The following is a 23246-nucleotide window of genomic DNA, read 5'->3' as shown; positions in this document are numbered from 1 at the left end:
ATGAGACCTCTTAAAAGAACTCCTTGGCTATCATGCCAGGGTGTTCTTGGACATGAACTAGTCTGGTCTTTTTACGGAACACCGCAGATTGTCTGTTGACCTTGACTTTCTATAGTTTTATCAAGATAAAACTTGAGAGACCCTACAGGGCACAGGACTCTCTACTGCCCTTGCCCAATAATTTGTGCCATACCCTTGGTCTCCAAGCCTTCGGTCAATGGTCAGACAGGTTTTCGTTCTTATCAAGAACGGAAGGCTTAGCGGACAGACCACATTATGTCCTTTAAAGCCAAAACCTCTGATGATGGCTAAAACTCACTAACCCTCCTTGCCATGGCTAAAGCGGTTAGAATATTAGCCTTTCTGGTCACGTGTATTAAGTTCGCAGAAAGGATAGGTTCGAAATGCTTTTGGCATCAGAACTCAGACTACGTCTAAGTTCCATGCCGAACCTTGATCCCGAGAATACAAGATCTCCACAGACCTCAAAGATCGTGCAGCTTTGTTGTTTTGACAGAACCGAATCTCTGAGCCTAGAGGCCGTCAACAACATATTTGCATATTCTACAACAGTTAGGACTTCTATCTTATCTCATACTTCATACGGAAAGATAGAACCATAACGAAATTCACAGAGGTGGAGGTGGAGGAACAGTCATTTCCCTTCACTATCTCCAGAAACGGCCCCCTCGATTGAGAACTGAACTAGGCAGCACTGCTTTGCCTTGGCCAAGAGACTGCCATTAATCTTGAAGATCTTATCGCTTCTCGATAGTCTGAACGCTTTCAGACTCAGAGAGGAGAGATATTAGATACTTCACTAAGTGACGATGTTTGATTCACCGATTCTCTAGGGAAGGGTCTTTGGAAAATTCTCTGAAATTACCCCTGACCTCTGTGAATCCAACCTCTTAGAGGCCAACATGTGGCGACTAAAGCTAATCCTCTAGGATCATGAATAAGGGAACAACTTAAGAGGAAGCTCCTTCGTCTTCAATATTACGAAAAAACTTAACGAAAGGACTCCCTCAGTCTCTCCTCACTTTCGACATACTTCTAAGTGAGGATTTACTCAGACGTCAGTAGTTGTTGCCTTCGATCGAGAAGACTCCCACGGACGTGCACTAGATTAACGAACCTATTGAGGATCGTTACGTTCCGTGCCCAAGCCCATAACCAATTCTCTCTTCTCGAGCTATGAGAGAGCTGAGAATTATCCGAGATGATTTGGGCCACTCGATCCAACCTCACCCGTTCGAGGAACTGGAAAGCCGACTAATTTGGCTTCCAATTCTTTCAGACAATGTGCCAGAACATCTGTTCTCTGTTCGGATGTCTGGCACCCTCTCGCTATCACCTGAGGTGATCCTCAAGCCGTTGAGAGAAAATTAGAATTACAAGATCTTGAGTTATTCCAATTTCTTCGTGAGGAAAATTTTGTAGAGGTCTGAATTGCTGTTTATTCAGGGAAAACAAGCTTCTCCAGCGAGGAAATGGTCCCCAGCAAACTCATCCATTCCCTCACTCAGCCTGCTTCCTTCCCTAAATAAGGCTGCGCTTTGCATAAGCAGGAGAGCATTATTATAGTGCTATGCCGCAGTAGATTCGTACAGAATGTTACCGTGCGGTAAACCCGCACCTAACAAGTATAAGAGATATCTTGTTGAAATTTTCTAAGTAAACGGCAGGTATGATCATTCAAGATTACTAGAAATTTCCTCAACCCGAGGCTAAAATCCATGATTGTAGGGCAAAGAGACGGTTTATTAAGCCATTCCCGCAAGGGAGAGAGACGTAACAACCGCGCATGACACCGAGCTAGCCGGTACTGCGTAGATCACAGTAACAGCAGCCTTGATCATCGTCTCGCACTATATGCCTGAGTTGCCAGCTACTCCTTTTACGAAGGGATAGGTATGAAATTATCGAGCCAAAGGAAACTCTCAAGCAGGCATATTTAAACGAAACAAAATTCGCTAAATACAGAAGCTGAGTTGATGTTGCAGTTCAATTAGAATACTTCTCGTCTAAGTCGCAATCCGTAGAATAACTAGGATATGCGCCTACCCCTCGGACAATTCAACTGCTTAGTAGAATCATGTCGCGAGGTTAATATACGTAGTATATTTATAGTATTCTGAACAACGATCTCCATCCTAAATTCTTTCCCTTAAAGAAAACAAAATAAGGATTGGAGATCGCCACCACCTTCGATCTCTATCAAAAAGAGTGAAGGAGAAGTCTTCCTCGAAGGAAAGCTTCAATGGAGAACAGAATACTATCTGCCTGAGTTGCCAGCTACTCCCTTTACGAAGGCATAGGTATGATATTATCGAGGCAAAAGGGAAACTCTCAAGCAGGCCTATTTAAACGAAACAGAATTCGCTAAATACAGAAGCTGAGTTGGTGTTGTCGTAACAATACCTGAAGAGTTGTTCTTACTCCGAAAACTCTTGGAAGGTTGAAGGGAGTGTCAAATAAATACATTAGAACAACAGTTCCTTCGGCTTCTATCCGCAGAGGTAAATACGATATGCGTATATGACTCGACCCATGCGTTAGCAAAATGACGCAAAGATAAACTACGTATTGTAGTAATTTGAACATCGAATTCTCTACTACATCTTTCCTGGGACGAGGAAGAGAGAAAGAAAGGAAAACGACTGTCCACGTTCGGTTCTGAAAATGAATGAGAGCTCTTCCGAAATTTGTTACTTATCCGCTTAAGCGATAAAATGTTATGAAGATCTTTGTCAATGAGAACTAACCCATTTACATGACAGAAAGTAATCCAGGAATTCGAGCATATAGTTTTCCCGATTCCCGCAGAAATCGAGGAAGGGGCAGGATTCCTGATTAGAGACTGGGCTTACGACAGGAAGGACCTTAATGTTCCCCTTCGGCAGCGCAATCCCGAAAGCAGACGAGGCGTTTTATGACACCGAAATCTGCTTACAGTTTTCCCTGGAATTCATCACGTGATGGATTCCTATTGAACGCTCCCTTCGTAGAAAGCGAAGTAGACATCTTGACGAGACCAAACTCCTTCCTCTACTTCGACGACGCCCTCTTGAAGAGCGTTCTTGCAGGAATCCTGCCGAACGTCTTGATGCGTAGGACGCCTATCGTTCTGAAGAACGTCCTGGCAAGTGCTCTACCGAGCGTCATGACGTGTAGGATGCCGAGCGTCTTCAAAAGCGTCCTCGCTAGCGTCCTGGCGAGCGTCCTCGCTAGCGTCCTGGCGAGCGTCCTCGCTAGCGTCCTGGCGAGCGTCCTCGCTAGCGTCCCTGCGAGCTTCCACCGAAGCGTCCTGGCGAATGTCCACAAAGAGCGTCCTGCTGAGTCGTCCACCTCAAAAGCGTGCTGGAAAGCGTCCTGCTGAGCGTCCTCAAAAGCTTCCTGCCGAGCGTCCTCAAAAGCGTCCTGCTTAGCGTCCTGGAAAGCGTCCAGCTACGAGAGTGTCTGAGCAGAGAACACCAAGTCTTCTGAACGACGTTTCAGAGAGGAACTCGTTGAGCGCCTTGATGCATGCAAGGCCCGCCAAGAGGCGTCCTGGCGAGCGACCTTGCCAACATCTCATGTTATGACGAAACAGCGTTTTGCGTATGACATTGAATATTTTTAAGGGACGTCCTCATGGCGAGTCCTACCATGCGGAGAGCCCACGCTGCTCCTGAAGAGTGTGAACACTAAAGGCAAGACGTATGGTCCGTTTCGTCTTCCGCAAGGTGCTTGCCGAGCGTCCTGGAGAATGTCTCTACTTATAGGACGTCGAGCACCTCCAAAAGCTTCCTCACGTCTAAATTGCCCTTCTTATGCCGACCAGAGACATAAGTTGTTTGACTGTGCAAAGCAGCTTGCCGGCCGTCAAACTTATCAGCTTGCTTTATCGAAGTAAAGCGAACGTTACATAACGTATACGGAGCGCAATGAGGAGAGGAGACGAATACTGAGTTGCTCCTCCAAAAGGTGGAATCAAGAATGTCCTTGATTACCAAATTCTTTTGGAATGCTAGCGAGGTTGAAACAGCTCTAACTTCATGAGCGTTCACTCGCAGGAGGCTCAAATCACTCTTCTGGCAAGATGAATGAACCTCCTTAATAATGTATAAGTGTTATATACATGAGCGTTCACGTCGCAGGAGGCTCAAATCACCTCTTCTGGCAAGATGAATGAGCCTCCTTAATAATGTATACATGATGTATACATGAGCGTCACTCGCAGGAGGCTCAAATCACTCTTCTGGCAAGATGAATGAGCCTCCTTATAATGTATAAATGATATATACATGAGCGTTCTCGCAGGAGGCTCAAATCACTCTTCTGGTAAGATGAATGAGCCTCCTTAAATGTCCCTTAGGAAAGAGCCAGTGCATTCTTCTAAAAGGGAAAATGTGGTCTCTTTACTCTCTCATCCTCTCGTGACGAGAGAGAGGACGAGAAGCCGTCCTCTTCTCTATAAACGCTTCTTTATGGGGGCGCGAGTCCTTCCGAGAACTCCAACCCCTGTGTGGGGAGGACGCCTCGGAGGACGAGAAGCAATCTTTCAAGATTCGCGCACGTGCACGATCTTTAGCAGCCTGGGAAGAGTCAACAGGTTCTGCCGAAGGGACGCCAGATCGGTGGGAGCCCCTTGTAACCCGCTTGGCGCTTTCGACATGCCCTCATCCCTGAGTCCTGGGAGTCCGACAGAGGTCCAGGCCTAGAGGCATTATGGGGTGGGGCCGATCTGACGACCCCTCCACAACACAAGGGGCATCTAACACTTCACAACACTGGTTGGAGAGCGAGCACTTTAGTCTAAGATTACTTGATGTAATCCTTTAGCAGACACTTATTCTAGGCTCGTAAGCCATACCACAGGGTTAGGCAAAATAAAAATCTACAGGAGGTTAGAAGGTTCATTATTTCTAACTTCTGTTTACTGTGGAGGAAACTCCTGATTCTAACACGCTCTAAAATGCGTAATTGAATCCTCCTTCTTCCGTAATCAGTCACACATTACACTAATTACCTTATGCAAAGAAAACATGTAAACGTCATATATACTATGCGAGTGTCTACCGAAAGTTACGGTAGCCTCACCTTACATGCAGACAACAAAGTCTGAAACTAGGCTAACTAGCTTCAGACATCAAATGCATGAAAAAATTTACGATAGCGTATGCCTAGCCACAAATCCAAGTTAATAATCGAAAGAATAATTAGGATACTTAAGTGGCTAATGAAGTTTCAAAATCCTAGGCGGAGGTCTGTAAACAGTTTGTTTACCGACCGGCGACAGAAAAAAATATGAATAGAAAATGGGAATAGTTCCGCCGAATATCCGCCTCCCACGGCGGGAATGGGTACTACCACCTGCCGCCCACTGCGTGTGCCGCGAATTTTTAAATTCTGTCGGACTTCAGAAAATACAGCTATATATATATCTGTCAGGTAAGTTTCATGAACAAAATAAGAATTATTATACCAAGCGTATCATTATTTACAAAAAGACATTACAGTATTCTTACCATGAATGAGATATAGCAAGGTCTAAGTCATCATCAGGCAAGGCATCCTCCCAGTCTAAAATGGTGTCGTGCAGTCTGCCACGACAAAACCTGCCATTTGGTCGTTTTCCTGGACAAGTTAATCCTTCAGATTTCTGGCCTACGGTGGTAACTGCTGTGCTACGGACAAATTGCCTGTAAAAAAAATAGAAAAGGTGTAAAAGGTAATCCACAAGTTAAAATAATTAATGTAGTACTTGGAAATCATTAAAATCAAAACCATTAAAAATCAACAGAAAATAAATGTCCTACATAAAGTGTCTCAAATACTAAGGACTTGCAATATTCCATACTACAGTAATCACAAATTAAATATTTACTACAATAATGATATATACTTTGTTCAATGGTGAACAAATTTAATGGCTCAGCTGATATAAGAACCAAACAACAATAAATCTGAAGTTGAATAACACTGGACAGAAAAGGCAGTCATCAATAGGTATAATCAAAATGATGCATTCAACACTACACTACTGAAAATGCAGTATTAAATATCCTCTGAAGGGTCAAGTACAGTTTATCTCAGCTGCACTGCTTCTCATCTATTCTTTATTTTTTATTTCTCTTGATCTATATCTACCCTATTATAGATTTTGTTGATTTACATTGTAATTTTATAGACAAACAATTCAAGTCAGACCTAAGAGAATCTAAACTGTGTCTGAGTGGTCTGCTTAAAACTACACTTATATTCTTCACTCATTCTTTTTTCCATTCTGGTGAGAAAATAATGACCCCTGTAATCAAAAGAAAAGTTACTGTAATGTCACTATAATTCAACTTATGAAAGAAGCTGCAAAACAACAATAGAATAGGGTACATTATGCACTTCAGCAGAAATACTTGAAGAACAGTTCAACAAAGATCAGGACCTGTGACTTTTTATAATGATTTAAAAACCAAAAACTTTCTGATGTTAACATTATAATTACTCTGCAGTTCTCTGACTTACCTCTGACAATAATTGCATTTATCCACAAACATATTCCCATGAAGTTCAGCTAATTTTTGACGCTGGAGACCAGAGCGTAAGTGGAGTCCATCAATATTTTGTGTCACTACATATTGTACATGCCCTGCAAGATTGAAATGTGATAAGTACTTTACACTCCAACTGGGAAGTAAGTGCTGTAAACTTATAAGAAGAATTATTGAAAAGGTTGTTTGTACATTTCTTTGTGAAACAAAATTAATTCAATAATAGCATTCACTAACAAAAGTTTTTCTATCTAGATTTGTCTAAAGTTCCTAATGTTTACATTACTACCATTTGCTACTTACTGATGAATAACTTTGCGCCTGCATGAATGCTGTGCAGTAATGGCAATGTAAACCATGTTTTTCATCATCAACAGATGTTGATTAAAGTCACCAAATATTTTAACTCCTACAACAATAGGATAATGGGTCCGATCAGCTTAAGAGAGCTCTGCACGACTCTTCTGATAACAATGACTTTCAATGACTTTCTGGTGTTCCTGCAACACAATATTTCAGCGTCCAATAGTATCCTCTAAAGAAATAAATGCAGACTTACCAGCGCGTTCCATAGATAAAATCGCCATGTGCGTAAGTGTTGGTCGTGCATTGTCCCATGATATATTAATTTCTGGCTTCAACCCTTGTTTTTCTAGCGTCCAAACACCTTTGGGGCCCCTGCAAATCGATTATATAGTGAAATGAATAACAAGAAGTCTTTTGCAATACCTCACCCTCAAGACAAATAAACAATTTATGTACTACGTATCAAGTATCAGTTGTTATACAACCATTACCAATAAAGTACCATACTATCTTTGTTAAAAAGCAATGTGCTGTGCTGTACTGTACATTATAATCCCTAGCAAGAATAACTGAACAACATTCAAGATTAGTTAAGCTAACAGTAGCATAAATCGATTATATAGTGAAATGAATAACAAGAGGCCACTGGGCTTTGTTGAGTCCTCACATAACTAGAGAGTATCTACATTAATAGGAATACAATAACTCAATACTATAGTCGATTCATTTAAGGTAGATTCTTGCGCCTACGAGACGTTTGTTTGGCGGCCTCTGATTGGCTGGTACCAGGAGGTAGGCCGCTCGCTCATTGTGTCATATTTTCGTCTGTGACTTAGAAAGCATGCAGTATGTTTATATTTCTTCATTTATCTCACGTTTTCCAAAAGATAATAAAGTTTTGGTCATACCAAAGGATTCGGTATTAATTGTACAATTAAATAATCTTTTCCTTGAAACCAATTAGATAAAACACAAAGGAATTACAACGAGTAAAAGTGAAGAGAAAAATTTCAATCTTTACACCTGTTTTTATTTATCATCGGATTTTTAATAAGTCATACAATCAAGATGAATTAAAACTTGTATGTTCTTACAATAAAATCACCTTGAATACGCTGGTGCTTTCAGATTTTGGATGCGTGTAATATGTGAAGAGAAAATGAAGAATATGTCTTATTATTTTGGCATCCGTAGCTTGACTCAGCCTGATATGAATCATCTTTTCTTAATTATTTGCTGTTATTATTTCACTGAGATTATTATTTCATCACTCAATAGGTCTCTGAGTCTCTTTCATTGAAAATATATTCATAAAATAAAATTAGAAACAATGTTTTGAAACAACCTGATTAAAGTTTAGGCTGAGTTGACGAGTGTGAAGTCGTCTTTCCACAGAGTTCAACTTCTTTGCTGGATTGAATTCTCCGCGGCCCGCATGGGTCTGAGCTAATGATACCAGATGCATCCACCTGATTATTATTATTTTTTTTTTTCCTTATCAGATATGCCCAGACATATTATATGATATTGGATTTAAAATATTCGACAGTTATAATGGAAATTCTGTGATTTATTTTCAGAAAAATGTAATATATAACATGGTAAATATTGTCGAAACTGCAACCTTTTATATCACTAATTGGCAACTCAAATCTCTCGCTGATACGAAAAACGCAACGACAACGCCTTGCAGATCTCATTTTCTCAGCAATACCGTCAAACTTGAATCATTTACTGGTGCAACATAATAAGACATATTCTCCACTTTCTCCTCACATTTTACACGCATCCAAAATCTGAAAGCACCAGCGTATTCAGGGTGAATTTGTTGTATGAAAACACAAGTTTTATTTTATTTTAATCGCGTTAATGATGCAAAATCCGATGATAAATAAAAACAGGTAATAAAGAATTAAATGCTTCTCTTTTCACTTTTACTCGTTGTAATTCCTTTGTGTTTTATCTTATTGATTTCAGGAAAAGATGACTTAGTTGTACAATTAATACCGAATCCTATGGTATGACCAAAATTTTCCTATCTTGAGCAAAGCGTGAGTTGATTGAAGAAATATAAACATAATATTGCTAGTTTTCTAAGCCACAGTAGAAAATGATAATACTGAGCGAGCGGCCTACCTCCCGGTACCAGCCAATCAGAGGCCGCCAAACAAACGTCTCGTAGGCGCATGAATCTACCTTAAATGAATCGACTATAGTGTACTGTCACATTCAAAATACAAAAAATCACCTACCTAAAATCTGGTATGCCGGCTGAAGTGCTGATGCCAGCACCAGTATGAAAAACTGTATGTTTTGAATCTTTCACCCATTCGGCCAATAACCGCACCTTCCGAGTTACATCTTCTGGGGTATCGAATTTCTGGAAAAGTATTGTTGACATAAGTGAAAATGATACAATTCAATTCCTGTATGTTTCAGAAAAAATTTTTTTCCCTTGTCTACATCAGTAACTTCTACGAAGACAAACACTGATAAACTTTTCAAAAATTTTGCTAAATGGGGACATTTTTCTAAACTTTGTTGCTTAGCAATCAAACATTCTTATGTGGACCCTCCCTCTCAATAAAGGTCAGTGTACCTTGACATACAAACCAACATTTACTACAAACCTCCAGTATCAACCTCTATGTCGAGATATATATCTGCCAAACAATACGACAGAAATAAAATCATGAACACAACCTAAACCGCCTTGAAATGACAATTTGTCGAAAATTGCATTTTTCCTAACTATACAAACCTGAGGTCCTTTAACAATAGGAAGTAGCTAGCGGCAGCTGGAACGGTCGTAAGCTTCGAACAAGGGGAGAACGGTAGTTAACTGCTTGTCCGATCGTCGCGCGGGAGGTAAACAAATCACTTTTGCTTTTGGCCCATGCAAAATACGCAGAGTGAGGGGTGGCATGAGGAGAGACTATATGTAAAGGACCTCAGGTTTGTATAGTTAGGAAAAATGTTATTGTTATAATACAATTAAGTTTTGTTCATACTTACCTGGCAGATATATATATAGCTGTATTTTCTGAAGTCCGACAGAATTTAAAAATTCGCGGCACACGCAGTGGGCGGCCAGGTGGTAGTACCCATTCCGCCGCTGGGAGGCGATATCAGGAACTATTCCCATTTTCTATTCATATTTTATCAGTGCCACTGTCTCCTGAGGGGAGGTGGGTGGGCACTTTAATTATATATATCTGCCAGGTAAGTATGAACAAACTTAATTGTATTATAACAATAACATTTTGTTCATGAAACTTACCTGACAGATATATATAGCTGAATCCCACCTTCGGATGGTGGGAAGAGACAGAATAGGATTTTGGGAAACTAAATAAGTAGATGATATACATCTTGGTTCCTGACCTGTTAGCATAGCCGACTTCGTGATTACTGTCACCAAAGTCTGCTTCTGCGTTACTAGAGTTTGCCAGCGAGGTAGAGACCTGTAATGCTGGTGCGCTCTAGATGATCTGTCACGGGGGCGTGACCACAATGTGACTAGACCATATGACCATACTTTTGAGGGCACCGAAGCTAAAACCACCACCTGACCTAACCTATCAAAGTTAGTTCCATAACTTCTAGGCTAAAGAGAAGGAACGCGCCTCAAGCGACCAACCCTTCAAAGTTAAAAGCACACCTATCCCTTTTCTATAGGATAGGATTCGTGTTGCCTCTTGCACCCAATAATATATCTACGGATATGTATGGTCCTAGCGACTTACGGATCTGAAATGTCGTCTTCACATCCCGTCGGGAGTGTGAAGCGAACACGAGTTGCTTCGCTAAAGCGTGGGCACTCAGATGTTACTGATGTCATGCTCTGTTGAATGCTTCCGAGGCCGCGCCCTCACCTCTTGAGCAATTCATATTAAGAAAAAATCTCAATCTTTATGCAAACATAATGAATGAGACCTCTTAAAAGAACTCCTTGGCTATAATGCCAGGGTGTTCGTGGACATGAACCAGTCTGGTCTTTTTACGGAACACCGCAGATTGTCGGGAGTGTGAAGCGAACCCAGAAGTTGCTTCGCAAAAGCGTGGGCACTCAGGAGTTTACTGAGTGTCATGCTCTGTTTGAAATGCTTCCGAGCCCGCGCCCTCACCTCTTGAGCATTGTATTAAGAAAAAATCTCAAATCTTTATGCAAACATAATGAATGAGACCTCTTAAAAGAACTCCTTGGCTATCATGCCAGGTGTTCTTGACATGAACTAGTCTGGTCTTTTTACGGAACACCGCAGATTGTCTGTTGACCTTGACTTTCTATAGTTTTATCAAGATAAAACTTGAGAGACCCTACAGGGCAACAGGACTCTCTACTGCCCTTGCCCAATAATTTGTGCCATACCCTTGGTCTCCAAGCCTTCGGGTCAATGGTCAGACAGGTTTTTCGTTCTTATCAAGAACGGAAGGCTTAGCGGACAGACCGCATTATGTCCTTTAAAGCCAAAACCTCTGATGATGGCTAAAACCTCACTAACCCTCCTTGCCGTGGCTAAAGCGGTTAGAATATTAGCCTTTCTGGTCACGTGTATTAAGTTCGCAGAAAGGATAGGTTCGAATGCTTTTGGCATCAGAAACTCAGACTACGTCTAAGTTCCATGCGGAACCTTTGATCCAGAGAATACAAGATCTCCACAGACCTCAAAGATCGTGAAGCTTTGTTGTTTGACAGAACCGAATCTCTGAGCCTAGAGGCCGTCAACAACATATTTGCATATTCTACAACAGTTAGGACTTCTATCTTATCTCATACTTCATACTGGAAAGATAGAACCATAACGAAATTCACAGAGGTGGAGGTGGAGGAACAGTCATTTCCTTCACTATCTCCAGAAACGGCCCCCTCCGATTGAGAACTGAAAATAGGCAGCACTGCTTTGCCTTGGCCAAGAGACTGCCATTAATCTTGAAGATCTTATCGCTTCTCGATAGTCTGAACGCTTTCAGACTCAGAGAGGAGAGATATTGATACTTCACTAAGTGACGATGTTTGATTACACCGATTCTCTCGGGAAGGGTCTTTGAAAATTCGCTGAATTACCTGACCTCTGTGAATCCAACCTCTTAGAGGCCAACATGTGGCGACTAAAGCTAATCCTCTAGGATCATGAATAAGGTAACAACTTAAGAGGAAGCTCCTTCGTCCTTCAATATTACGAAAAAACTTAACGAAAGGACTCCCTCAGTCTCTCCTCACTTTCGACATACTTCTAAGTGAGGATTACTCAGACGTCAGTAGTTGTTGCCTTCGATCGAGAAGACCCCCACGGACGTGCACTAGATTAACGAACCTATTGAGGATCGTTACGTTCCGTGCCCAAGCCCATAACCAATTCTCTCTTCTCGAGCTATGAGAGAGCTGAGAAATTATCCGAGATGAATTTGGGCCACTCGATCCAACCTCACCCTTCGAGGAACTGGAAAGCCGACTAATTTGGCTTCCAATTCTTTCAGACAATGTGCCAGAACATCTGTTCTCTGTTCGGATGTCTGGCACCCTCTCAGCTATCACCTGAGGTGATCCTCAAGCCGTTGAGAGAAAATTAGAATTACAAGATCTTTGATGTTATTCCAATTTCTTCGTGAGGAAAATTTGTAGAGGTCTGAATTGCTGTTTATTCAGGAAAACAAGCTTCTCCAGCGAGGAAATGGTCCCCAGCAAACTCATCCATTCCCTCACATCAGACCTGCTTCCTTCCCTAAATAAGGCTGCGCTTTGCATAAGCAGGAGAGCATTATTATAGTGCTATGCCGCAGTAGATTCGTACAGAATGTTACCGTGCGGTAAACCCGCACCTAACAAGTATAAGAGATATCTTGTTGAAATTTTCTAAGTAAACGGCAGGTATGATCATTCAAGATTACTAGAAATTTCCTCAACCCGAGGCTAAAATCCATGATTGTAGGGCAAAGAGACGGTTTATTAAGCCATTCCCGCAAGGGAGAGAGACGTAACCAACCGGGCATGACACCGAGCTAGCCGGTACTGCGTAGATCACAGTAACAGCAGCCTTGATCATCGTCTCGCACTATATGCCTGAGTTGCCAGCTACTCCTTTTACGAAGGGATAGGTATGAAATTATCGAGCCAAAGGAAACTCTCAAGCAGGCATATTTAAACGAAACAAAATTCGCTAAATACAGAAGCTGAGTTGATGTTGCAAGTTCAATTTAGAATACTTCTCGTCTAAGTCGCAATCCGTAGAATAACTAGGATATGCGCCTACCCCTCGGACAATTCAACTGCTTAGTAGAATCATGTCGCGAGGTTAATATACGTAGTATATTTATAGTATTCTGAACAACGATCTCCATCCTAAATTCTTTCCTTAAAGAAAACAAAATAAGGATTGGAGATCGACCACCTTCGATCTCTATCAAAAAGAGTGAAGGAGAAGTCTTCCTCGAAGGAAAGCTTCAATGGAGAACAGAATCTATCTGCCTGAGTTGCCAGCCTACTCCCTTTACGAAGGAATAGGTATGATATCGAGCAAAAGGGAACTCTCAAGCAGGCCTATTTAAACGAAACAGAATTCGCTAAATACAGAAAGCTGAGTTGGTGTTGTCGTAACAATACCTGAAGAGTTGTCTTACTCCCGAAAACTCTTTGGAAGGTTGAAGGGAGTGTCAAATAAATACATTAGAACAACAGTTCTTCGGCTTCTATCCGCAGAGGTAAATACGATATGCGTATATGACTCGACCCATGCGTTAGCAAAATGACGCAAAGATAAAACTACGTATTGTAGTAATTTGAACCTCGGAATTCTCTACTACATCTTTCCTGGACGAGGAAGAGAGAAAGAAAGGAAAACGACTGTCCACGTTCGGTTCTGAAAATGAATGAGAGCTCTTCCGAAATTTGTTACTTATCCGCTTAAGCGATAAAATGTTATGAGATCTTTGTCAATGAGAACTAACCCATTTACATGACAGAAAGTATCCAGGAATTCGAGCATATAGTTTTTCCCGATTCCCGCAGAAATCGAGGAAGGGGCAGGATCCTGATTAGAGACTGGGCTTACGACAGGAAGGACCTTAATGTTCCCCTTCGGCAGCGCAATCCCGAAAGCAGACGAGGCGTTTTATGACACCGAAATCTGCTTACAGTTTTCCTGGAATTCATCAAGTGATGGATTCTATTGAACGCTCCCTTCGTAGAAAGCGAAGTAGACATCTTGACGAGACCAACTCGCCTTCCTCTACTTCGACGACCGCCCCTCTTTGAAGAGCGTTCTTGCAGGAATCCTGCCGAACGTCTTGATGCGTAGGACGCCTATCGTTCTGAAGAACCGTCCTGGCAAGTGCTCTACCGAGCGTCATGACGTGTAGGATGCCGAGCGTCTTCAAAAGCGTCCTCGCTAGCGTCCTGGCGAGCGTCCTCGCTAGCGTCCTGGCGAGCGTCCTCGCTAGCGTCCTGGCGTAGCGTCCTCGCTAGCGTCCTGCCGAGCTTCCACCGAAGCGTCCTGGCGAATGTCCACAAAAGCGTCCTGCTGAGCGGTCCTCAAAAGCGTGCTGGAAAGCGTCCTGCTGAGCGTCTCAAAAGCTTCCTGCCGAGCGTCCTCAAAAGCGTCCTGCTTAGCGTCCTGGAAAGCGTCCAGCTACGAGAGTGTCTGAGCAGAGAACACCAAGTCTTCTGAACGACGGTTCAGAGAGGAACTCGTTTGAGCGCCTTGATGCATGCAAGGCCCGCCAAGAGGCGTCCTGGCGAGCGACCTTGCCAACATCTCAATGTTTATGACGAACAGCGTTTTGCGTATGACATTGAATATTTTTTAAGGGAACGTCCCTCATGCGAGTCTCCATGGAGAGCCGCACGCTGCTCCTGAAGAGTGTGAACACTAAAGGAAGACGTATGCTTTCGTCTTCCGCAAGGTGCTTGCCGAGCGTCCTGGAGAATGTCTCTACTTATAGGACGTCGAGCACCTCCAAAAGCTTCCTCACGTCTAAATTGCCCTTCTTATGCCGACCAGAGACATAAGTTGTTTGACTGTGCAAAGCAGCTTGCCGCCGTCAAACTTATCAGCTTGCTTTATCGAAGTAAAGCGAACGTTACATAACGTATACGGAGCGCAATGAGGAGAGGAGACGAATACTGAGTTGCTCCTCCAAAAGGTGGAATCAAGAATGTCCTTGATTACCAAATTATTTTGGAATGCTAGCGAGGTTGAAACAGCTCTAACTTCATGAGCGTTCATCGCAGGAGGCTCAAATCACTCTTCTGGCAAGATGAATGAACCTCCTTAATAATGTATAAGTGATATACATGAGCGTTCACTCGCAGGAGGCTCAAATCACTCTTCTGGCAAGATGAATGAGCCTCCTTAATAATGTATACATGATGTATACATGAGGCGTTCACTCGCAGGAGGCTCAAATCACTCTTCTGGCAAGATGAATGAGCCTCCTTAATAATGTATAAATGATGATATACATGAGCGTTCTCGCAGGAGGCTCAAATCATTATGGCTCTTCTGGTAAGATCGAATGAGCCTCCTTAAATGTCCCTTAGGAAGAGCCAGTTGCATTCTTCTAAAAGGGAAAATGTGGTCTCTTTACTCTCTCATCCTCTCGTGAGCGAGAGAGAGGACGAGAAGCGTCCTCTTCTCTAAAGCTTCTTTAGGGGGCGCGAGTCCTTCCGAGAACTCCAACCCCTGTGTGGGGGAGGACGCCTCGAGGGACGAGAAGCAATCTTTCAAGATTCGCGCACGTGCACGATCTTTAGCAGCCTGGGAAGAGTCAACAGGTTCTGCCGAAGGGACGCCAGATCGGTGGGGGAGCCCCCGTAACCCTCTTGCGGCTTTCGACATGCCCTCTCCCTGAGTCCTGGGAGTCCGACAGAGGTCCAGGCCTAGAGGCATTATGGGGCCGATCTGACGCCCCCTCCACAACACAAGGGGCACTACACTTCACAACACTGGTTGGAGAGCGAGCACTTTAGTCTAAGATTACTTGATGTAATCCTTTAGCAGACACTTATTCTAGCTCGTAAGCCATACCACAGGGTTAGGCAAAATAAAATCTACAGGAGGTTAGAAGGTTCATTATTTCTAACTTCTGTTTACTGTGGAGGAAAACTGCCTGATTCTAACACGCTCTAAAATGCGTAATTGAATCCTCCTTCTTTCCGTAATCAGTCACACATTACACTAATTACCTTATGCAAAGAAAACATGTAAACGTCATATATACTAAGCGAGTGTCTACCGAAAGTTACGGTAGCCTCACCTTACCATGCAGACAACAAAGTCTGAAACTAGGCTAACTAGCTTCAGACATCAAATGCAATGAAAAAATTTACGATAGCGTATGCCTAGCCACAAATCCAAGTTAATAATCGAAAGAATAATTAGGATACTTAAGTGGCTAATGAAGTTTCAAAATCCTAGGCGGAGGTCTGTAAACAGTTTGTTTACCGACCGGCGACAGAAAAAAATATGAATAGAAAATGGGAATAGTTCCTGATATCCGCCTCCCAGCGGCGGGAATGGGTACTACCACCTGGCCGCCCACTGCGTGTGCCGCGAATTTTTAAATTCTGTCGGACTTCAGAAAATACAGCTATATATATATCTGTCAGGTAAGTTTCATGAACAAAATGCAATTTTCGACAAATTGTCATTTGTTCCGATACGTAATACAAACCATCGGTCCTTTAACAATAGGAAGACTGAGGAATCTGAGTCTTTTAGATGAACAGACTGGTGTTCGTCCATCCCCGGAATGCCTCCCTGGTCGTAAGAGCGAGGGAGGGATCCAAGCCTCTGTCCGATTGATCGGGGTGTGCACCGCAGGATCAATGGTCAGACCTCTGGGCCGAGTACTAAGAGAGAGGCAAGCGTATCTCTTCGTACCAGCATTGTAAGAACTTTTCCTGTACATGAGCAAATATAAAGTATGGGTTTGTCTCATGTAGGCATCCACTTCCTCCCCCTTGTTGGAGAAAGTGGTGGATATACACTCCTATCTCTAGTTAAAGAGATAGGATGGAGCTCGGTTGAGTAGCTTACCTGCATCTGACTCCCTTCCAGCGTGGTAACGACCGTATCCCTCTGCCCACAGGTAGAGGTAGAGAAAGATGGTGAAGAGAAGCCAGTCACTCTCTCATTCGCACATTCATTCTCCCAGTCATACCAGGAATCGATGCTGTTCTGCCTGCTCGGGTGCTGGGTAAGCTTACACAACGTGTTGAGCAGCCACCACAGGTCCCAAGGAAAAAGTATCCAAGGACTTGTGGGCAATATCCCGAAGGTAGAAGGACGTGAAGGTGGTCTGGTTGGCCCAGACACCTGCCTTCAGGACCTGCGCCACGGAGAAGTTCTTACGGAACGCTAAGGAGGGTCCGATACCTCTGACTTCGTGGGCTCTCGGTCGGAGCGTACGGATGTCGTCGCTACCATCAGCCTCGTACGCTCTCCTGATCACCTCACGCAGCCAGAAAGAAAGCGTGTTGTTTTGGAAACTTCTTTCTTGGTAACCCCAGTGCTAACGAAGAGGCGTCGACACTCCAGGCCTGAGGTGTCGAGTTCTCTTCAGATAGCGCCGTAGCGCCCTCACAGGACAAGCAGCATCTCATCCGCATCGTTATCGGTGAAGTCCAGAAGGGAGGGGATCGTGAAAGACTCGAACCTGTCGTCAGGGATCGACGGATTCTGAGTCTTGGCTACGAAGTTCGGGACGAAATCGAGCGTTCACAGATCCCCAGCCTCTGGTGTGTTTAACATCATAAGAAAGACCATGTAGTTCCCCTACTCTCTTCGCCGATGCCAGGGCCAGCAAGAAGAGGGTCTTGAGGGTCAGATCCCTGTCTGACGAGACTCGGAGTGGCTCGAAGGGTCTTCGAGTCAAACTCCTAAGGACGAGAGTCACATCCACGCAGGGGCCTGAGTTCCCTGGGTGGGCAAGACCTTTCGAAGCTCCTCATAGCAAGGAAATCTCGAACGAGTTCGAGATGTCCAGTCCCCTCAGTTTTAGGACGAGCGCCAGTGCTGCTCTATATCCCTTTACTGTGGGTACTGAGAGGAGCTTTCTCTCGGCGAAGAAAACACGAGGAAATCCGCTACCTGCTGTAGAGTGGCTCTGAGAGGAGACAGACCCTGTCTACGACACCAACCCCAGAAGAACGGCCCACTTCCCCTGGTACCACAGCTGCAGAGGACTGTCGGACGTGTCCAGCCATCTCTGTTGCTGCGCTACGAGAAAAGCCTCTCGTTCGCAAGAGTGGTGGATAACAGCCAGCCGTGAAAGTTGAAGGGACTGGACTGCTTGGTGGTACCATTCTACGTGTGGCTGGCTAGAAGGTTGTGCCAATTGGGTGTAGCTCTCTCGGTGCGTCCGCAAGAAGAGCCAGCAGGTCCGGATACCAAACGGCTTGAGGCCGTTTGGGAGCCACCAGGATCATTCTGAGATTGGGAGTGACCAGCGCTCGACTGATCACTTTCCGAATCAGACAGAAGGGAGGAAAGGCGTAGGCGAAGAGGTTGTCCCAGGGGTGTTGGAGAGCGTCCTCTGCAGCTGCCCATGGGTCCGGCACGGCTGAAAAGAAAACCTGAAGTTTTCTGTTGTGCCGGGTGGCGAACAGGTCTACGACCGGTCGCCCCCACAGGTTGAAGAGCCTTTCCGCCACGTCTTGGTGTAGAGACCATTCGGTCCCTATCACCTGATCCCGACGGCTGAGCTTGTCCGCTACTACATTCCTCTTGCCTGGAATGTAGCGTGCTGACAGCTCTATCGAGTGAGCCGTGGCCCACTCGTGCACCTGCACCGTCAACTGATGGAGCGAAAGAGACACTAGCCCCCCCTGCTTGTTGACATATGCCACTACTGTGGTGTTGTCGCACATCAACACCACCGAGTGTCCCACCAAGCGGTCCTGAAATTCTCGGAGAGCGTTGAACGCCGCCTTGAGTTCCAGGACATTGATGTGAAGGTGCTTTTCGTGATGGTCCCTCACACCTCCAGGTGTGCGCCCCATCCCTCGGTCGATGCGTCTGAGAACAGAAGCATCTCCAGGGGGGGAGTGCGTATTGGCACTCCTCTTAAGAGGTTCTTGTCGTCGAGCCACCAGGCTAGGTCCTGCCTCACCTTGTCCGTGAGAGCCACGGGAAAGAAATAAGGAGGATCCTTGCCTGAGACCAACTCTCCCTTAGCCTCCACTGGAGAGACCGCAGGTGAAGACGCCCGTGAGGGACTAAACTTCTCGAGTGACGACAGATGGCCGATCACGACTTGCCATTGCTGTGCTGCCTGTTCCTGCCGAGACAGGAACCGGCCGGCTGCCTCCCTGAATTTGCTGATACGCAAGTCTGCGGGAAAGACCTGCCCTGCTACCGTGTCTATCAGCATACCCAGGTACTTCATCTTCTGCTTGGGTTCGAGATCGGACTTCTCGTAGTTTATCACGATCCCCAGATCGCGACAAAACTTGAGGAGTCGATCTCTGTCCTGTAGCAACTGCGAGCGGGAGCTCGCCAGGACTAGCCAATCGTCGAGATACCTCAGAAGACGTATCCCGTGCGAATGGGCCCAAGCTGACACCAGAGTGAACACTCGCGATGAACACCTGTGGGGCGGTTGAGAGACCGAACAAAGTGCCCTGAATTGGTACACCGTCCCGTCGAAGATGAAGCGGAGGTACTTTCTGGAGGACTGATGGATGGGTATTTGAAAATACGCGTCCTTCAAGTCCACTGAAAGCATGAAATCGTTCCCCCTGATAGAGTCGAGCACCGATCGTGCCGACTCCATCGTGAACCGCGTCGTGCGAACGAAGCCGTTCAGGAGAGAGGTCTATCACCGGACGCCAGCCCCCCGATGCCTTCTCCACTAGGAAGAGGCGGCTGTAAAAGCCCGGTGACTGGTCCCTCCACGATTTCTACAGCTCGTTTCGCCAGCATGGTCTTGATCTCCTGTCGAAGAGCGTTGTCCTTTGCTGATCCCCGGACATAGGTCTGTAGATGGACCGTTTGGAGATGAGGGGCCCGAGACTCGAAGGGTAGTAGATATCCCTCCCGAAGGACGTCTACTATCCAGTTTCTCGGCGCCGTAGCGCTGCCAAGTCGCCCAATGGCTCGCCAGGCACCCCCCCACTTCCGGCAGCAGGTGAGGGGGAACGCCGTCCCTAGCGTTTCCCTCCTCGTTTCGACTTCTTCCCACCACCACCTCGGGGAAAGGAAAGGAGGGTTGGGAGGAGGGCTGATTACGGCCTCCTTTAGCAGACGTCGAAACAGCAGGAGTCTTCACACGGGGTTTGGACGGTGCAAACCGTCTTCGCCGCGTGGAAGCGCTAGCCAAGCTTTCTTTGGCTTGGCCGCAGTCGCTCGAGATTGCCCAGTAACCTTCGAGACTGCCTGGTGAACTAAGCGGTCACTGTCATCAGTGCGCCGCCTTTCCACCGCAGCGTCCACCATCTCTCCGGGAAAGAGAGCTGGGGAACTCCTAATTGGTCCATTGCGAAGCCCGGTGCCCGCCTCACGCCCGCCCGCCCCCTTGGTCACTCGGGTAAGGACTGCGTCCCTACGTCGAAGAAACCAAGTTGGGCCCACAGGGGTTAGCAGTCTGATGGGCGAGGTAAGAGATCGCTCTTCCTCCAGACTGGCACAGTCTCCTGAAAGAAGCGTCGTCTTCGAGAGCAGAACTCCCAGAGCCGGCCGCTACTTTGGATATTGTTGATGGGACGCCACAAATCCAAAAAACCAAGAGACTGCCAGGTAACGCTTGCCATAGCGGTAGATTCCAGGGCAAGTGCCTCCCTGCTGCGAGAACCAGAAGGTCGCCGACAGGAGCTGCTGCAGGGACACACCTGGAGTCAGCCTCGCTAACTCCGGGTTAACCTGTTTCGGCAGTATCGGGTCTTCCGAAGGCACGTAGAATCGCCTCTGACGCTGTAGAGGGGGAGGAAGCAGCTTAGAAGAACCGTCCGGATTTTTCAGGGCGAATCCTCCCGTCCTGAGACGAGATTCTCAACCTGATCCAGGACTGAGTCTGCAAGCTCTGATCGCGGTAACCCCACCATCATTTTGGGTTCCCTCTTGGGACCCCAAAATGACTCGAGCCGGGACGTGGGCTCTGCCGGTGGTAGCGGCGATCCTTCCGCAAGGTCATTATGCTGACGAATCAGCTTAATGACCTCTGCAAAGTTCCTCTGTATCTCGGGAGTGACTGCGTCTTGTGGAGTAGGACCGTCCAGTCCCTCCAGCAAGAACAGATCCCGTGATACTCCTCCTTCAGAAGGAGGAACAGCGGCAGACCCCTGACGGTCACCTCAACTACTTGCGCGTATGTTCTGGTCGTCCTAAAACCGTGCCTGAGCCATACGGCGTCATAGCGGGATCGCGAGCGGCGCACCTCTCGTGATCACTCCTCGGTACCCTCGCTCCTCCCGGTGTAGCCCGAGGAGGTTGAAGGTACGGGAGGCGGAGACCTGACGCTCCTCCTCGCTCGCTGGCAGGCACCAGCGTGCGTGGAGGGCTGCTGCTGATCGTCAACACCCGCGGTGGCGGATCGAGCAGCAGGCCTAGCCTTGCCGCTCGCCTGGGGCGAGAGGCTCGGCTGAGAACGTCGCGCTAATCTCTAGCGTCAGGCGAGCTGTTGCTGGTTACCGCTCTCCGCCCGTCCCTATGGGAGCGGCGGTCAGGTGACCTGCTAGGCTCTCTGTCGCGGCGAGACCGGCCAGCGTCCTCTCGGCGCGTCGAGCCGCTGGTACCCCTCCAGCCGCCGTCGGGGACCCCTTCCCCTTCGCCTCAACCCGTGGCTGGTCAGCGACCGTCACGTCAACCCGAGCAGCCAGTTGGTCGCTGCGAGAGCGTCCACTGGCCTGGCGAGGAGTCGTGTGCACGACTCTCGCCAGTCTTCTGCTCCGCGCCGCTGTCTTGACGGCGAGCGAGCTCGGACGTCAAGACTTTGGCTGGACGGTCTCCTGTGGAAGAGCGTCCACTCGGTAAACGGTCTTCTCGCGAACGAGAAGCGGCCGAGACGGAACCTGGTTTAGCGGCAGGACCAAGCTAACCCACCAGGTGAGACGTACCAGCCGAGGCTGGTACAAACCTCTGGTCCCCGTCGTCTTCTTCTTTGCAGAGGAAGAGACGGGCCCCGTTCCCGAAGGAACAGGAGGACCAGCAGAAGAGCTCCCCGACTCGCCTGAGCGAGACGGCCCTTAGAAGATCCCGAAGGAGTCTTCTTAGGGGGGGGGAGGAGGCAGCCTTCTTCTTCTTTTCGGCTGTTTAGCCTTAGAAGTCGAAGGGGAAGAGGAGGCAGCAGACGACGAAGAAGACGACGAAGACGACGATGACACCTCCTCTTCTTCCTCTTCTTCTTCGCCAGGCTCCGCAGGACAGACGTCAGGTCTTCCATCCAGGAGGGAGCCGGGGCAGTTGCCGAAGCAACACCGGGCCCGACTGCACCTGTCCGGAAAGACCTGAGACTGTGACAAGCACCACCAACAGCAGGAACAACAGGAACAGGTCCAGGAACAGCAGGAACAGCATGCACATTATCTGAAAGGGAAGGAACAGCAGGGACAGCAACAGGTACGGCAGGCACTGGCAGGAACCACAGGAGAGCCAGGCGTCCTGTCAGGCAGCTACCGTCATTCGCGGCACTGGCGGCAGGTCCAGGTCCAGGGGGTACTCTTGGGGCAGCGGAAGTCCGGGGTCGGCAACACAAAGAACCAGGTGGCGGTGGCACCGTCCTCTTTGGTACGGCAAGTAATAGGTTTGTGTATTGCAGCCGTGGGTGGTCACCGTCATTACATGTGGTGTATACACCAAGTGCGGTGGCATGTCCATACGCTGGTGTAGATATGTGGTAGTGGTAGTGGTTACCGTACCATGAGTGACCACTGCCGACCCGCCAACCGCTGAATCAACCCCTGGATACTAGGCACTCCTGCAGTCCCAGCGACTCCCACACCTGTCCCAGGTCGTCCTTCGCTGATGGCACACCTGCGGAAGCAACAGTCGGGTTTAGTCGAGGGGTTTCCTCGCACCTGGGGGGAGAAGAACCCCACCAGAGCGGACGGAAGACCCCGAATACAACTGGACGTCCGGGTAGCGGGCGCCCTCCTCCACACTCGACGGATCGAGAGAGGAGAAGGACTCCGACTAACCCCCCCGCAGGGGAAGGCGCGAAACGTGGGGGCTGGCCGGGGGGCAGGAAAGAAGACGAAGTGGTCCAATTACCAAAGGAGTCACTGGACTTTCCGATGACTTCTTTGGCGGCCTAAGTCTCTTCCTGCCCTCGTACAGAAACCCACTGCGCCTCGGACCAATTCATACATGTTTACACATGGCTCGGTGCGGGAGCATTCTCGCCCCCGACCACCGAGTACAAACCTCGTGTGGATCCACATCCACAAATGATCTGAATCCGCCGCATTTACGC

At 46.9% G+C, this 23246-nt stretch overlaps 1 protein-coding gene across 4 annotated transcripts in view; it reads right to left on the bottom strand.

Annotated features, from left to right (window-relative positions):
• Nucleotides 1-23246, bottom strand: part of LOC135203785 (NAD-dependent protein deacetylase Sirt6-like) — a 52833-nt gene that overhangs the window by 4963 nt on the left and 24624 nt on the right. For all 4 annotated transcript variants that reach the window (XM_064233761.1, XM_064233759.1, XM_064233760.1 and 1 more), the window contains 4 exons: nt 9092-9219; nt 7093-7211; nt 6508-6631; nt 5514-5687 (listed from right to left, as the gene is read on the bottom strand). In XM_064233761.1, the coding sequence (XP_064089831.1) occupies nt 5514-5687; nt 6508-6631; nt 7093-7211; nt 9092-9219 (545 nt within the window). The remainder of the gene's footprint in view (nt 1-5513; nt 5688-6507; nt 6632-7092; nt 7212-9091; nt 9220-23246) is intronic.

Source organism: Macrobrachium nipponense, chromosome 36 (assembly GCF_015104395.2).
Source record: "Macrobrachium nipponense isolate FS-2020 chromosome 36, ASM1510439v2, whole genome shotgun sequence".
Classification (NCBI taxonomy): Eukaryota; Metazoa; Arthropoda; class Malacostraca; order Decapoda; family Palaemonidae; genus Macrobrachium; species Macrobrachium nipponense.
This window is presented reverse-complemented; position numbering and strand designations above follow the sequence as displayed.